Source organism: Haliotis asinina, chromosome 4, assembly GCF_037392515.1.
Source record: "Haliotis asinina isolate JCU_RB_2024 chromosome 4, JCU_Hal_asi_v2, whole genome shotgun sequence".
NCBI classification, from domain to species: domain Eukaryota; kingdom Metazoa; phylum Mollusca; class Gastropoda; order Lepetellida; family Haliotidae; genus Haliotis; species Haliotis asinina.
In genome coordinates, this window is record NC_090283.1 from 17309523 (window position 1) to 17327976 (window position 18454).

Below are 18454 nucleotides of genomic sequence, written 5' to 3' on the forward strand. Positions count from 1 at the left end.
ATATCTTCCATATTTTACTTTCAGCAATCAGAACAGGCCTCAATGACACATCCAAGCGTTTTATGACGTGTTTATCACTAAACCCCATTTCGGTAGAAATTTGTAAGGCAAATACCAGGCAACAAAATGACACTTATCAACCTGTCGTCTGCATCTATTACCTCCAGTGGAGCCGACCCAAGAGTTCAGCCAATAGCGGTATCGCTTTCTCTGCTCAGTCCATTCAGCTTGGCAGCGCTTGTTGAGAACTTGTATTGATCAGGGATTCCTGATCAGCGGCCAGTCTGCGCATGTCAGAGAATCTGTAGATATAAAACTGATTGGTGTGTAGTCATCGTCCACTTTTAAACTTGCAGACGACAGATCGGCCGAGGCAGAAGACCCGGCACTTGTGAACGAGACACGGTGTCCGCGACTATGGAGACTGTGAAGATTTTCTTTTCCGCCTGTGTGCTACTGCTTCTCAGTGGGATGGTTCTGTGGTAGGTGAAACTTTGTCAAACTTTACTTCTGTTGAAAGATACTGTTAAACTGGGAAGGCGTGGCGAATGTTAAACTGGGATGGCGTGACAAATGTTAAACTGGGTGGGTGGCGAATGCTAGACTGGGTAGGTAACGAATGTTAGACTGGGGTGAGTGACGAAAATTAAACTGGGATGGGGTGACGAATGTTGGACTGGGATGGGGTGACGAATGTTGAACTGGGATGGCGTGACGAATGTTTAACTGTGATGGGGAAGGGTGACGACTAAGATAAAGAACTTTCTCTGATATGAACTTTTCGTTTTACATATTAGGAAAGCATTTATAACACTGCATGTGAAAGCCTTTTAGGAGGAAGATGAAATGACAGGGATCGACTTGAGAATTGATATAGGTATTACATCTTATCATCGGTGATGTTTACAAACACTTTGATGTGTATTAAAGCTGTTGAAGAATGGGCTGGTGATGGGAGATGAGGGTTCAGAAAGGGAATTTTGAACGGTACTGGGCTTTAACTCATATCAGCTCGGCAATTTATTTACAGTTTTATCAAAGACTTACTATTTAGAGTAGTTCACATGGGATGAAGTTGGGATAGGTGATAGTGTGTAAGTCGGGGCGGTGATGTGAAGTTTGAGTTAGGGTGGCGATCGAGTTTGGGTGGCGATGCGGGTTACGGTGGTGATGTGAGTTAGGGCGGCCATGTGAGTTGGGGTGGTGATGTGAGAGGGGGCGGTGATGATACCGAGGACTGGGACAGCCATGGCGATCTGAGTTGTGGTAGTGATGGGGGATTTCAAAGTCGACCAGGGCGATAACTTCTCAAAGACGGAGCATTACCTCAGATCAGCTTGATGATTTTCAGACTTATGATTGATAAGATTGCATTTCAAAGATTTTTCTATGTAATATAGTTACATGCTGAGGAAGATGAAGGTCGGAACTTGGTTAGGTGGCGGCAATGTGGATAGCGAAAAGATGGCAAATACTTTCGGGAACATGACCTATCTTAGCGAGAAGTTTACCGATTTATGATAAGTGTCACGATTTGAACGATTTTGAATTTGAAAGTCTATATAGCGATACGTTTTATCATCAATACAGATTTTGGCCGTCTATTCTTACACACTAGTATTGCTGACAGCTAATTTCCTGAATCGAGTTTTAACTATGTACGTCTTATTTTGCAATCTTCTAATACTTAAAATCGTTAAGCGAATGTTTACATTCTGAGATATGTGATCATGATGCTCTCAACATGATTATCACGACTATTTTCCACCCTAAATATGAATTGTTCCCGTGCATGGTATAGGCACTGCAAGAACCGCTGTTCTAATGCTTGAAAATGGATTGTTCCAGTGCATGTTATGGGCACTGCAAGAATCGCTGTTCTAATGCTTGAAAGTGGATAGTTCCAGAGCGTGTTAGAGGCACTGCAAGGACCGCTGTTTCAATGTTTGAACATGGAGATCGTTCCAGTTTCATGCAGTACACAGACCGCGCTGTTCTGATGCTTGTCAGTCATACGAGTTAAATACGTTTACCTTTACAGACTGATTTGAAACTCGTCCTATTATTTGATGTAACGGTTATAGGTCAGCCGGTAACTGCTCCGAGCTGTTAATCTAATCTCACGGTGTAATTTCCCTGTACGTTACGTTAGGATATGCCGACCTGTCATTAACTGTCACAATAACATTAGCGATGTTGTCGCATATGACACGAACCATAATCGCTGTTTAATGCGTTATATATATCCCAAACAAACAGCTCTGTGTGTAAGTAAATGAAATCGAATCAATCTTCCCTTAAGCTCGGTTCCTTATACAAATGACAGACACAGTGAGTGAATTTAGCTTTACGCAACATTAGCAATATTTAAGCACTATCACAGAAGGGGGCACAGAAATGGGCGTCATACATTGTACCCATGTAGGGATCCGAACCCAGGTCTTCAGCGTGACGAGCGAACGCTTGAGCGACTGGGCTACCTAACCGCCCCTGACGAACACAGTGCAAAGGGGCAAGAGGGTCGCAAGCAATGGCAGTTAGTCCACCATTTCTAGCGATCCTCTAGCCCCGTTTTATATTGTGTTTGCATACTTATTTTGATAGTATATTTCATTTACCCTTAACAAAATTTTAATATATCTTTGCGTTAATTTTATGCTGTTGATATATAGTTGGCATTGATGTATGGATATAGCATTCTCTCGTCACGATATGACTGAACAACTGCCGATGTGACGTGAACTCGCTCCTTCACCTATCATATGCAATAATGTAAACTCCCGTTAAGTATTTTCTGAATGAGTTTGGGTTAAATCAATGTGAGTGTGGACTAAATCAGTGAGATTGGATTAAATCATTGTGAGTTTGGATTAAATCACTGTGAGTTTGGATTAAATCGCTGTCAGTAATGACATTGTATTCGAGAACAATGTTACATGAGGTAATCTAATTCAGTAGCTAGTTATCGGGTCGGTGGGATAGGCTAGTGGTTATCCCGTCACGCTGAAAACCCGATTATGACTCCCCACAGGGATAAAATGTCTGAAAAGCATTTCGGGTGTCCCCCGCCGTGATATCGGTGTAACATTGTTAAAAGCGGCGTGAAACTCACTCTTGCCATTGAGTAAATTCAAAAGTCCTTTACCAAATACTCAGTGGCATTTGTCTGCCCGATAGATTCCACTTCACTCAGAGTCACTAGTGATGAATGGACCACCCGGTGCCCTGATCAGCTGGTAGCCGCATGTGTAACGCTCAGTCTTACTTGGGTGTCTCATACTCTTATCAGTCAGGAGAAGTTTACATATAAATGAAGGAATGAGTTTGGATTTACTCCGCGTTTAGCAATATTCCAACTATATCATAGTTGGGGTCATCGGAAACGGGTTCCACACATTGTCCACATATGAGGAGTCGAACCCGGATATTCGGCGTGACTAGCGAACGCTTTGAAATGTAGGTTGTCCTACAGCTCCAGTTTGCAAATAAAAAACGAGAAATTTTCGTTATTAATGGAATTCAAACATTATAGACTTCGTGCGTGAGTGAAAAAGAGAGTGAGTAAACGTTTTGACAGTTATCAAGAGCCACGTATTAATGACGTACTTCAATCGACCTTTCTAGGTCAGTAGATAGGTCAAATCAAAGGTTTCAAATCGCAATTTCCACCTCTAAATTGGATGACGCACCACCGCGAGTAAATCGTCCCCATTCTACCATGTTCAAGGCATGTATGGCTATACAATGCAGCCAGTGATCACACAATAGGAATCGAGCTAAATGTACCGTTTACAATATCATTCTACAGTGATCTCACCAAATTCAATTTAGCACCAACAAATCTTCTAACGTTGGAAAATAGGCTGAGGTTATCTTTAGAGCTTGACGCTGTCTCTCTCCCTTTCTTTCTCTCTCTTTCTTACTCTCTCTTTTTCTTTCTCTCCCTCTTTCTCTCTCTCTCCCTCTCTTTCTCTCTCTTTCTTTCTCTCTCTTTTTCTTTCTCTCTCTCCCTCTCTTTCTCTCTCTCTTTCTCTCTCTTTTTCTCTCTTTCTCCCCCTCTCTCTCCCCTCTCTCTCTTTCTCTCTCTCTTTCTCGTCTCTCTTTCTCTCTCTCTTTCCTTCTCGCTCTCTTTTCCTTTCTTTCTTTGTTTCTCTCTCTCTCTCTCCTTTCCTTGTCCTTGTATTTTGGCTTTAATTGTTGTTTCTATCGGATTTCGCCCGCTACGCCAATGAAATGATATGAAAGTGATTATTCTCCAGCTTTCACATTTTATCCAGTTTAACTCACGTCTCCATGTTCTTTATCACAAATAACAATACACACTTTGTTCACTTTCTGACATTAAAATAATGTTATTACGCGATTTACTTGCGTGAGGAACTGCAAGTGTTACTGGGGGGAAACGGATACGGCCAGAGAGAGAACGGCCACGGCCAACATACGTAAAAGCGTGTGCACACCCCAACGCCACTAAGATGTTGACAAACAAGTTAATTGTGTCCACAAACATTGGCAGTTATCGACAGGAATATCAAATTCCATGCCGTTGTTGAAGACCGTGATAATGATGTCGCATTCCCGTGTTGGGGTCGTCCCGGACACTCTACTAAATCATGAATACAACTAATCTCTACGCTGAGCGTCAGCGGATAAACGTACGCAGACAAGGGGAGTTCAAGATGTTGCAAACGCTGTATCGATAGTTCTTGAAGGTACGATGAAACAAAAACCCGCTGAAGGACACTTTCTTTTTAACTGTTCAGAATTTACTGCACCTATCATGACTGTAATGTCCCCATGTTAAATCATTATAGCATTGTTCATTATGCTTTGTCATTGCTGTGTAGGCATTTTATAGATACTGTTGCTGCTGCTACTACTACTGCTACTACTACAAGTATTAAAGCTACCGCTACTACTACTTGTAATACCACTACTGCTACTACTACCAGTATTACTACTACCGCTACTACTACTTCTAATACCACTACTGCCACTTCTATTACTACACTACTACTACTGCAACTACTAGCTACTAGAGAAAACTACTACTTATGCAACTATTAAACTGTCCAACCGCTAGATGTTCTTAATGTTTATCATTGCATTATCTGGTCCAGACTCCATGACTTTTAGGCCGCCGCTACGTAGCTACTACGTAGCTATTATGTGGCTACTACTACTACTACTACTACTACTGCTGCTGCTGCTACTACAACTACTACTACTACTGCTACTACTACTGCAGCTACTGCTACTACTGCTACTGCTACTACTACTGCTGCTACTCCTGGTGCTACTGCTACTGCTACTACCACTGTTACTACTACTACTACTGCTACAATTACGTACTGCTGTTACTACTACTGCTGCTGCAACTACTACTACTACTACTACTACTACTACTACTACCACTGCAACTATCATCGCTATCACTATCATCCACGTAACTCAACGTAACATTTACGTCAAATAATTCATTTACTTCACTTTGATGTATTTCTGTACAAATATTTCTGTGTAAACTCAAGTAATTTCATGTGATAAAGTAAACAAGTGATGATCATGCCCATCGCCATGTCAGAAATACTCTTTCACATGTTACAAATGCACGCTTGTATAATTCATACGACACGGAACTCCACCTTTGATCCGTAAACATCATCCCAGTCGCCACGCTGTTTACATCACATGTAAACAAGTGACACCCTTGTCCTCTCCAGCTATCCTGTTGCGTGATCGTTAAGCATACATTTGATGCTTATGGTTAATTATGTCTTAAATCAACCCTGCATCGTCGTGTTGCGACGAGAGATTAAACAATAAGTGTGTTACAACGAGGTTTAATGATGGCTCCAGGGCAGATGGTATTTCCAGAGCACAAATCAGATAATTGGCGTGCTTCACATAGTGAAACCGTTGGCTTCTATTGCCTTGATTGTGTTGAGAAACCTTGAAGCAGTACATACACTTGACGTCCATCGGTTTGATGTTGATGTCGTTGCCTTGAATAGTTTGCTAAGATTCAGTTAGATGAGCTAATTCAATCATGGTTCAGTCCCAGTAGAATGTTCTGAATAGTATTTACCAATGCCCTAAGTTGATTCGGCATTATTATCTGTATATGATTTACGACGAGATTTTTCCACGACTTGTATATATGAAGCTTGAACTTTTTCCTTAAGATTTGTTTAGTTTTCCAATATATCAATATATGGAGGGAGGGGGTGGGGTGGATGGGGGGTGGAGGGGTGTTACCAGTAGAGCAGAATGTGCTTACCCTTTATCAGAGCACCGGGTGTCAGAGATCATGTCATATAATTATTGTCACTGGATTGCCTGTAACGCCCAATTAAGGCTGTTTCGGCAGACAGATGATGCTGATCGTATATTGATATTATTATGACAAATCGTATTATAGGGTTAGCAAATCTTAGCTTTACAAATATTCTTAGGGACTACAGTAGAGCGACATGTTCAAATTTTGGATGTATGTTATACTTGAATCTACTCGGTTTTGTCACAGTGTGTGTGTGAATGAGTGAATGAGTGAGTGAGTGCATGAGTGAAACAGTGCGTGAGTGCTTGAGTGAGTACATGAGTGCTTGAGTGAGTGAGTGACTGAGTGCTTGAGTGAGTGAGTGAGTGAATGAGTGAGTGAGTGAGTATTACACCAAAGTCAGTATGACCTTACTCAGCTTTAAGCAATATTCCAGCTATACCATGGCGAGGTACACCAGAAAGGTGAAATTTGACCAATGTGGGGAATTGAACCCGGGCCTTCCAAGTGGCAACCTCACCACCCCTTCATGCTTAGAAGGTCGTGATGTGGGCTTAGTACCGTTTTGAACAGTAATTTAATCCAAACCGCTTTGTCAGATTAATGATGAATATGGTTTTACGCCGCGTTTAGAAATATTCCAGCACCATCACTGCAGGGGACACCACAAATGTGATTCTCACATTGTGCTCACGTGGAGAGTCGAATCGAGTCTTCAGCGTGACGTGTTAACGCTTTAACCATTAGGCTACCCCACCGTAGGATACATGGATGCTGAGAGCATGGTTGATATTGTGACCACCAGTCTACGCAAAATATGACGCAGCAACACAATTCACCGTCTCAGACCCCTGATTAATGTAGTGGCTCTGTCGACAAGGATTAGTTGTTCGGGGCCTATTTTGACCTGAATACCTGTTGGGTATACAACAAATATTGTCTTGTAGCCTGTGCTTTGGATGGATACAACTGACATAATTGAGAGTGGATACCGCCGCTCACACCTTGCCTATGCTTCAAATACCGTTTAAATTGGTGTACTGTCTAACGATCAAGGTGTAAGTCAGATGTCAGACAAAACAATTCGTTAAATAGTAATATAAAAACGTGATCATTAGTGTCACAATGTATTGCAAAACCAATATAGGCCTGTATATCTTCCATGTTATCGACATTGTACAGGGAGGAATGGTAAAATGGATGGTAAAATGGATAAAATGGGTTAACTTGGTAAACAGTTAGTGCGCGGGAATGTTTCGAGCTAAATGAACGCATCCCGCGAGGGTTGCGCCAAGGGCCTGTGCTGCGGCTCCAGATATTATGAGCAGAAAATCGTAAATCGTGACTGGAAAGGCCAATTCAGCAATCTGATGAGATGATATGTCCTTGGTGGTTTGAAATAAATCATCGGAAATATGCTGGGTAAATGACATAAATTCTATCAAAAACATGCTCGCTATCAAAATAGCTAATAATCCGAAGTAATCCTAATGAGAACGTTATCCTAATTGTCTGACGACCAGATCATATTTGTATTTCCTTCAATTAAAAACACAAAGCAAACTGAATAAAAGAGGAAACAATATTGGGTTTGAGTGCAAAGGTTTTTGGGTTTGTATGAATGATATTTCTTGTGCTATCATGTCTTTGTATCATTATCATCAATCACTACTTTACCTTACTTTATGTTTCTTTACAGGCCGATTTATGGGTGGTATTTTACTAAACGTTTGTAACAAAATCAGACACTTATGACAAGTTAATACTGTTCACTGCCGAAACCTCGAAAAATAGAAATCCTAATGTTTATTAAATCAAATGAAAATAATCAAACTAAATATTAGCACACAGATGAATGAAACCCTTTAGACACCGGCTGTTAAAAAAAAGCCGACGACGTGGCTATATTCAAGAACGTGAAATATGCGGGAAAGTTTTGCCGCCGATGAAAATGTGTGTTTGAGTTTAGTTTTACGCCGCACTCAGCAATATACTAGCTCTATGTCGGCGGTCTGTAAATAGTGGAATTTGGACCAGGCAGTCCTGTGATCAACAACATGAGCATCGATCTACACAACTGGAATACGGTGACATGATTTAACCACGCTTTTTCACCAATCACGTCTTACAAAAAGCATGGTTTACTAAAGATTAATTTTACCTCCGATCCTCACGAGAAGAACTCACTGGAAGGAAATAATTTAATACCCAGTGTAGTGTCAGCACACACCAAGCACACTTAAAATCTGAATTTGTTAAGTTCATTGAATAGTATTTACATTGATAGGAGACGACGCTCATAATATCAATCACTGGTTTGCTTGGTCCAGACTACATTACTTACAGGCCACCGTGACACCGTGAGACCGTGACGTTTAAAAACAAACATACAGACACTTTCCGCTACTAAAGTTATTTAGAAACGTTGAGCCTTAATGAAACGTCAATAAGGGTTATAATGTATGTTCTCACAACGTCGCTAGCGATATTGACGAAGCAGTCACCGTGAAATAGAATCGATGAGGCAATTTTAAAGCATGCGATAAAACCGATCACACAATAGCGAGCAGTGTCTTTTTCAATTTTACATTTAACACTCATGATCAAAGGATCGCTTCCAAATACCCCAATTAGTACTACGTGATCATAAATGGAACTTCATGCGATTCACAAGAGGAGGAGACGAATTAAAGAGACACTGGTGCGACTTTATTTGATATTTACGCATTGCCGTAACTAAAACTACTTTCACTTGGCTCTTATTTCACAGTAATGACCCTAACAGGACGGCACTGATACCGCCGTAAGTAAGATTTTACCGTTAGATCAGATGAAGCGCACTGGCAGGTACTTGGTCGCATACAATGCCAGGATGACCGGAGCCAATTAGTGAATGGTTCTTTTCGTGATGGTAATATAATATTTAATATTTCATTTTATTTGCATTTCATCTGTGGCAGTATAATTGATAGGAGGTGTTTGAAATCCTTTTTCGAGATTCTGTGACAAATATAAAGAGTAATAGCCTAATTACCTTGATGTATTTTGAAGTCAGGACCGGAAGGATTTGGGGAAATGATTGATATGTGTGACGTAATCATTTAGTTCATTTTATCAAGGAGATATTTAATAAACGATTCAAACAATAATTCAAACGTGAATTGTGAATACGCGTTATTTACGACACGTTTAGTGGTGCCACACATGAACAAAATAAATCATACTTTTAAGTTTCATTTCTAAGTCAGAGAAGAACTGTGGAAATGTTTCATCCATAAATTGATGACGCTAAAATATTGTAAAAAGCAACTGTCGGATCATAGGCAAATACTTTTGTCCAGTCGGTAGAACTATTTAGTTGAAGGTGGAATGTATCATCATGCTGATAAAGTAGGTTTACGGTTGTAATGTCATGAAACTGGTGCAATTTGAAGCTTGTACATTTCAGACAGAAATGAATTAAAATACTTCGTTTCAAAAGTTTAGACTCATGTAAAACACTCACGCTATGTTATGTATATCTATATATGTGGTTACATCGTAGGCTGATGTCTCCACTAACTTGGGGTAACCATTTACAAACCTTATGCAGATGGAATGCTTGAGGATCGCGCATCAAATTGCTAAAAAGCATGTGCAAATATCGTGCAGGTGAACAGTAGCGTTTTGGTGTAAATTTGTGTTCAGAATTCGCCATTTTGTACTGTTTTTTTATCATAGATTTAACTCGTGACAATAGTCGTTTCAATGTTACGAATTTGTTTTGCAATACATCATCTGGTAAACAGTTTTAAAAAGTAGGAAATAATTGTAAAAAAATGTAAAATCGAATTGAAACCAGTTGCCGGAACAACCTCGATATCTCCAGGCTATACGTTCCGATAAGTATCACTATACCCTGAATGCAACTACAGGTATAATTTTATTACCTCCCCTTGCTAGCTCCTCATTATCACAGTAACCAATCAGCTAAGTCGCTGTTACAACCGAGCTTGCCAGTGTCAACAAAGACAGCGGTCGGAGCTACGAAGGTTGTTCGCAGTGCGGCTCTGTGCCTTGGGGGGAATTATACAGACAAACTGACAGCACCGAAACTTTAACAAAATATATGCAGGAACTCTTTCTACCTGTGTCACAGAAGCTCTGTATTGTTTGTGTTGCCAAGTTTAGTCGGTTAGATAATGTAAAAAGCCAAAGTGAGTTGTGATTGGTACGCTCAACTTTCCAGCGTAGATACCTGATTGGATAAAAAGCCAGCCAAAGGAACTAATATATTCATCGAGGCGAGCCGTAGATTCGTAACTATTCGTCTCTTTCCGTGACCTACTAGAAGACTCGTCCCCCTTTCGTACACCATTATTGCCAAGAATCGTAGTAAACCAATCAAATCTCACGTAGTAAAACGTTTTCGAAACATGAAAATGGCGCATTGCTGGTTTTCACGAGTAAGTTACGAATGCCGTAGATACCATTCGTAACTATTCGTCTCTTTCCGTGACTTACAAGATGCCATCTGGATTGCCTGAATGACACGAGTAGATACGAATGCCGTAGATACCATTCGTAACTATTCGTCTCTTTCCGTGACTTACAAGATGCCATCTAACTTGCCGGAATGACACGAGTAGTTACGAATGCCGTAGATGTTTCAATGGTATACTGGAGATTAATCGGAACGTACAACCTGGAGATCTCGAGGATGTTGCCTGAAGTAAAAGAGACAAACGAACAAAATAGCAAATCAAAACAGAGAAACAAAAACGAAATGAAACAAAATAAACGATTAAAAAAACCCGAAAATATCAAAAAGAAAAAAACCCACCCCCACACAAAAATACCTCAACACATGATAATACGAAACAAAATAAAAAAAAAAAAAAAAAAAAACAGAGAAAAAAACAAGAAGACTGAAACGTATGGTGACAGTCAAAATTGGGAATTTGCTTTGCTCTAAGACAGATAAGACGTTTTCTGTCAGAACTTGTATATATATATATAGATCGCGAGTAAGAACAGGCACTTGTCCTTTGGTTCTCACACATCAGCCGTAACATCTCCACTTTATCATTAACGTCATTCGGTCCTTAGATTCGCTCTGACGGGCGGAGTGTATCAACCTACTTCAAACTCGTCTGTCACTCGACAGCAGAGATTCTTTCCTAACGAGTTTAGAAGGACGTATTTAAAGGTGAATTATCCATGGTAAACTTTCCAGAACAATTGCATGAGAATTGAAAGGTTAAAGCATACAATTCCACAGGCTTTAGAAATCGATCAGTGACGTGGAGAAATTATTCAGTAAAGACGAACCTGTTTGTAATTGAAAACCCGACGCTCCAAGTAGACAGAGAGCGAGAGATATTTATCCTAAGTGTGATTATGATGCAATTGTTACTTTCATCATGTAGAAGCAAAATCAGAGTTAGTAGTGGCAGTAGTAGTAGTAAGACAAAATAGGAATATGCAGCTACTAATCATTAGTATTTTCATTATCGTAGTAGTAATAGTAGTAGTAGTAGTCTTAGTAGTAGTGGGGGCGGTGGTGGTGGTAGTAGTAACAGTACGTCGTCGTCGTCGTCGTCGTAATAGTAGTAGTAGTAGTAAAATTAGTATATATAGCTGGAATATTGCAGAATGTGGCTTAAAACTAAACTCACAAAAATTAAATAGGTAGTAGTAATAATATTAGTAGCACTTGTAGTAATAGTGTTGGTAGTTGTGGTAGCACTAACAGTAGCAGTAACAGTTGTCGTAATAGTGTCAGTGTCAGTGGTAGTAATAGTAACAGCTGTAGTAATAGTGTCAGTGTCAGTGTCAGTGGTAGTAATAGTAACAGCTGTAGTAATAGTGATAGTAGCAGTGGTAGTAATAGTAACAGCTGCAGTAATAGTGTCAGTAGCAGTAGTAGTAATAGTAACAGCTGTACTAATAGTGTTAGTAGCAGTGGTAGTAATAGTAACGGCTGTAGTAACAGTGTTAGTAGCAGTAGTAGTACTAGTAGTAATAAAGATAGCTGTAGTAGTGGTGGTGCTAGTAGAAGTACAGGTAGTTGTGGCGTAAGTAGTATTAGTATTAGTATTAGTAGTATTAGTAGTAGTAGTAGTAGTAGTAGTAGTAGTAGTAGAGATCAGTAAAATATACGAAAATGATATAGCGACTCTAATCATAACATTGAAAAGAACTGAGCTTCCCTAGGAGCGCACGGTAACGTTACGTTTTCACGAACAAGTTGAAGTATCCAGGGTAGGTAACTTATCCAAATGCATAACAACAGATATTTGCATATTGACGGATGAGCTATGGCCGATGCTGCAAGTTGTCCCTGAGTTAAGGGCCAACTGTGCATGCGCAAAAGATTCGTTGTGTTTCGGGTTATCTCTCGGGACATTACGTATTTTATCAGTTCATTAGGAGCTATATCTGGGACAGTTAAACGTCAAAATGTGTTGACGGATTGCTCATCATAAAGTACACATTTTTTCTTCTTCCAAGAATTTCATAACACTGACAATTGATGCCGTTATTTTATGCAATGAGGCAATGAAGAAAAAAGATATATGGGGAAATAATAAGATATGGTTCTAACCTCAACACGAGCCTTTTTGGAAATTGCAAAGGAAATAAATTGGTTTTAAGATACGCATTTTGAACCACCGTGAATTAATAGCCGGAAATTTCACCGATGTCACAAATACTGCTTAAATCTATACAGACTGACGATTATATTGCCGCGTCCTTGATTAAAGTCCACATCAGTTCCTGGAGATATTTCAACTTCTATTCAGGTGATCGCAGAGTCGAACTATAGGACTGGGGACCAGTGGATGGTTTTTCCACCCGGTTAGAAATAAATTTGTGAAATTGTTCCTATTTCACCTATTTATTCATCCAAATCAAGTTGACTCTGCTTTGACAGAATGATTCCCGTTGGGACTGTAGGTGGAATTAACTTTTAACACTTTCTTGTGGAGTAATTGGTTTAAACAAGACACGACCTTTCGGAGCAGCAGGGTCATGGGCGTTAAGTTAAATACTTGTTCTGAAAATAGATTTGAGTATATTTACGACATTAAAAACAGTTATTTGAACGGAACAAGCTGGATTTAAGTTTTGACACCGTTTGGACATGACACATGGATTTTAAAATACATTTTGTTGTGCGCTCCTGGCAGTGGTACATCTTCATCATTCGTTCACACAACATGTGTAGGTTCGGGTTGGCACTGATCTTCGGTAACCCATACGTGTCGTAAATGGGATCGGGTGATCAGGCTCACTGACTTGATTGGCACATGTCATCGTATCGATGCAATGGGCATCAATAACTGGACTTCCTGGTCCAGATTCGATTATTTAAAGGCCACCACCATATAGGTAGCATACTGTTGTTTTCAAACAACAAACAAACATTCCTCAACTCACCGAAGTCACTGTATCAACGTACTTTCTGGGTCATCGCTGACGTCATTGTTTGGCGTCATGTACAGGCCAAATGACAGGGCTCCTGCAAAGGGGAAATAGCAATCCTTTTCGCTAACACGTGGTGCCATTACTGATTTTCAGTAGTCCATTCCTGCAGTTTCCACAGCTATTTTATCCTTCAGCTTAAGTGAATATTTTTCTGTGGATAATCTAAATTGCAATGACAATTAAAATTTCCATGATCTGATATCCGCGTTTCAGTCCACTCGTTCTATGTAGTACCCGCGTGTTGTTGTCATTAGGGTATCGGTGTCCCATTCTCCACCTGTGAAGATCCGGGTAAAACCCAAGGTTATCATCCCGACTGACGGGATCGGGTGGTGAGGCTCGCGAACGTGGTTGATACACGTCATCGTATCGCAGTTGCGCAGTTCGATGCTCATGCTGTTGATCACTGGATTGTCTGATCCAGACTCGATTTTTTACAGACCGTCGCCATATAGCTGGAATATTGCTAAGTGCGGCGTTAAACTCACTCACTAATAAGTCAGCCCCGCCTTAGGGATGTATTCTTCAAGTCATGCTGCTTTTCAAGGCATCTACTGGCAAAAAAGGACAAGCTGACCAACGACCTGCAAATTGACCCGTACTAATATCTATGAGTGCCGCTCTCTGTCACTTACCACTGAGAGCGAAGGGGCCCCAGGTTGTCTGCGATCACGTGTGGTGCGATGGGTGAATCGCGTGGCCTGTCTCAGCAAAGTGCTAATCGCGGTATCAATTTCATCTTCATCCACTGCAAGTGCACTAGCCAACATCTGATCCTCCTTTCCCAAATCAAATAGGTTAGCTCACTATCGTGCACCACCATTACCGTGCGCTGGTGGGTTCGACGCCACAAACCAGAATTGTAACACGAGGTGCTTATCAATAATGATAATCATTATGAAGATAATGAGCTCGAGTGATTGAGTATAGTTTTAAGTCGCTTTTAGGAACATTCCACCAATTTCACGGTGAGTACACCAGACATGGACTTCACACATTGTACCCATGTGGGGAATGGAACGCGGGTCTTCAGCGTGACGAAGGGACGCTTTCACCACTAGACAACCCCATCGCCTACGACGACGAGGACAACGTCGATGGCGTTTGAGTGCGTTTAGTTTTACCCCGCACTCAGCAATATCCCAGCTATATGGCGGCGGTCTGTAAATAATCGAGTCTGGACCAGACAATCCAGTGATCAATAACATGAGCATCGATCTGTGCAATTGGGAACCGATGACATGTGTCAATCAAGACTCGAGCCTGACCACCCGATCCCGTTAGTCGCCATTTATGGCAAGCATAGTCGCCTTTTATGGCAAGCATGGGTTGCTGAAGGCCTATTTCACGGGACTTTCACGGGTTGTTGTGAAGTTAATGTATGTGAAAATAACAAATATTTTTCGAATTACAATCAACTTCATTTTACGCTGTGGATTAAGACTATGACCAAAGCCACGTATTTGATATAGTCATCGATATTATGTTCCTATTTAAAGCGTGCTTACTGACTCCGTCAAAGTGAGAGCAAACATTTGGTATCTTGATCGGTTATATATCCGAATTCGATATCATCCCGAGAAGGTCCAGGGTAGAATAGGCCTTCACCAACCCATGCTTGCCATAAAAGGCAACCCAGCTTGTCGTAAGAGGCGACTAACGGGATCGGGTGGTCAGGCTCGCTGACTTGGTTGACACATGTCATCGGTTCCCAATTGCGCAGATCGATGCTCATGTTGTTGGTCACTGGATTGTCTGGTCCAGACTCGATTATTTACAGACCGCCACCATATAACTGGAATACTGCTGAGTGCGGTGTAAACCTAAACGCACTCACTCACTTATATATCCGAATTCGATATCATCTCGAGAGCAGCCATGTCTTGTACTGTCAACTTTCAAGAAGGTGACGTTTGGCTGCGAAAAAAAAACTACATGAAAAAACAGCGAAGATTAATTCTTCCATGATGTCCAACTGTCCAACAAACACACTGACAAAAAATACACCACATTAAACAGAAACTAAATATAATATCAATCTTATATTACGTCTTGGACTCCGCAGACTGTGATTTCGATGTAAGTCACGCATGTCCTCGGGACGCTTATGGGTATTAAACTTAGAACCGGAGTGACGGCGGATGAAGACGTTATAAAGACTTGAAGATGCTACGTTCTGCCTCGGTAGCCAATTTTCATGCTTCATGCCTGTTTTGATTAATTTCTGTCTTTGAAGAGTGTTTGTGGCCTGTCCGCCTTCTCCTAATGCCCTGACACAAAGCGTTGAGATGCCATGTGAAGGGTTTGTCCTGGATTGGATTGTTGAATGACGATTGTTGTTAATGACGCCAATGAGATGACTAGAACACGCCTGTTGAATCAGATCTTATCACATGTATGTCTGCATCTGTTTTTCCGAACCGTCCATCTTCCAGTGTCTGTCCGTCTATCTGCATGTTTGACCGCCTGTTTATTACTGTCTGTCTGTCTGCCTTTCCGACAGTCTGTCTCTCCCTGTCTGCCCGTCTTTGTCTGGCTGTCTGCATCATGTGCTATACGAAGGACAGTGGCAACTGGCGTTTTCTGATCTTCGGCGTGAAGGTGACACAAGGATTATTTGCTGTGACTAGTATGAGTAGACTCAGTGCATGACAGGACAAGCCATATATAAAGCCACTCTTAGTCCAGTGAAACGTTCACTCTCGTCTTTAGTACGGTTATGTTGAAGTTAATTTATGAAAATGATTTCGTTCAGTCCAGTGATGGGCATCAAACTACTTCAGTAGGTGAGGCGGGCCAATGTCTTGTCCACAAGGCCGCTTGACCGCCATTGACGTTAAGTTTTCATCCATGCATTCATCCCTACCTACCTCCCTCCCTCCATCTAGCCATTCTTCCACTTTTCATCAAACCATAGATTTAGTTTGTATAACATTTTACAAGATTTTCGAAATCATTGCTCCTCCATCTCTCTCTCTTTCTCTCTCTCTCTCTCTCTCTCTCTCTATATATATATATATATATATATCACTGTGTTCTCCCCAAACCATTTGTATCGATCAACGCATTAAGCAATCTCCCTGTATCGATCAATATACATTATATATATCAGTAAGGTTTTAGTTAATCATTCAAAGTCAACACAATGACCCTCAACCGAAGTATTTTGCAAGTTATACAGCCTCTTTGATGAGAGATATTTATTGCATAATCCTATCTTGCGCAGTCCCATTCAACATCTACAAAATCCCATTATGCCGTGAAAAAGGTTGTCGAGGAGGACCGTACTTCATAACTCACGCCTCTGTTGTCCGTTTTATTCCTCGGGAGTTCAACGATGGCGCTTTGCGTGATTAGGTTGTAGATTTGTATATAGCTTCATCATCCCCGAGGGGCGAACTGGATTGTCGGCATCACGATATTAAGCAAAGATGTCATCGCATGACCATATACAACGAGGCGGTAATCATATTGCACCATTAACACCATAAAATGGATTAGTACCAAGGAAGCTGGTTTTGAATTTGTTATGACAGTTTTTATGCTTCAGTTATCTGGCCAGTTCAACATCGCCATTTTCTGAGAACATATGGGGCTAGTTTTACGAAAAAACGTTTAGCTCTAAGGCCCACGTAAAAACCGATTAGACGAATCTAACAGAGATAAACATAGACCGGCCATGAATTGGTTCTTATAGCTTCGTTTCTCCACCTCGTGGCTGTTATTTAGTGGGCACTATCTAAACCAGCTCATGTCACAGAGGAATCTTAATCCAAAGAAATTTGTAACTGAAAGGCTGGACTGAAAATAATGACTGACTGGTTGTTGTTTAACACCGCCCTCAGCAATATTCCAGCTATATGGAGACGGTCTGTGAAATTAGTAATCAGATCTGGACCAGACAATCTAGTGATGAACTACATGAGCATCGATCTACGCAAATGGGGTAGGTTGACATGTGGCTGACAAGTCATCGGTCCTGACCACCAGATTCTGTTAATCACCACTTAGCGTGGCTTGTCGAAGATCTTCACGGATCAGAAATCAAACAGATGAATGCCAAGAAAGGTAGTGTAGAATGAGACACTTATCGTACCTCTTTCTTGGTGCTAGTTTCAGTGATGACATTGCCTTGGTCTGGTTTCACGAAGCAGTCTTAACTCGAAGACTATTGTAGTTCACAGACTAAACATGGTCTGGGTCTCATTCAGAGAAAGGATGAAGGTCAGTTTGGTTCGTGCACAAGTGTTGATGTTTCTTTGGATTATCCTTCCACCACACAAACAGATAATTATCTACCCTTTGGTTTCTATAGACTTGAAATGCTCTGTTATCCATTGTCCTGTCACGTGTAATGTGAGTGAGTGAGTGAGTGAGTGAGTGAGTGGAGTCCAATAACCTCGAATTAGCCGATTACCTATGATGACTATCTGTCGACCTCGTATGTTCTGAAAACAGCTTTTATTGATCGCTTATATGTACTGAGAGTGAGTGAGTCAGTTGGATCAGTAATATTTTGAAGAAATATTCAATAACCTTATCCTAGACAATTACCTACGATGAATATCTACCGATTACGTATGTTCAGATACCAGTACTAATTGATCTATCGATCTATCGCATATACTGTGAGTGAGTGAGTTAGATAAGTAATATTAAAAAAATAGTCAAAACTTCAACTTAGACAATTGATGACGATCTGTC

General features: G+C 40.8%; 1 protein-coding gene across 1 annotated transcript in view; it reads left to right on the top strand.

Moving 5' to 3' along the window:
* The first annotated feature begins 336 nt into the window (after positions 1 to 336).
* The window catches only part of LOC137282302 (feeding circuit activating peptides-like), a 48621-nt gene continuing 30503 nt past the window's right edge, over positions 337 to 18454 (top strand). Inside the window, exon 1 of the mRNA XM_067814043.1 lies at positions 337 to 482. Coding sequence (XP_067670144.1) covers positions 418 to 482 — 65 coding nt within the window. The 5' untranslated portion in view covers positions 337 to 417. The remainder of the gene's footprint in view (positions 483 to 18454) is intronic.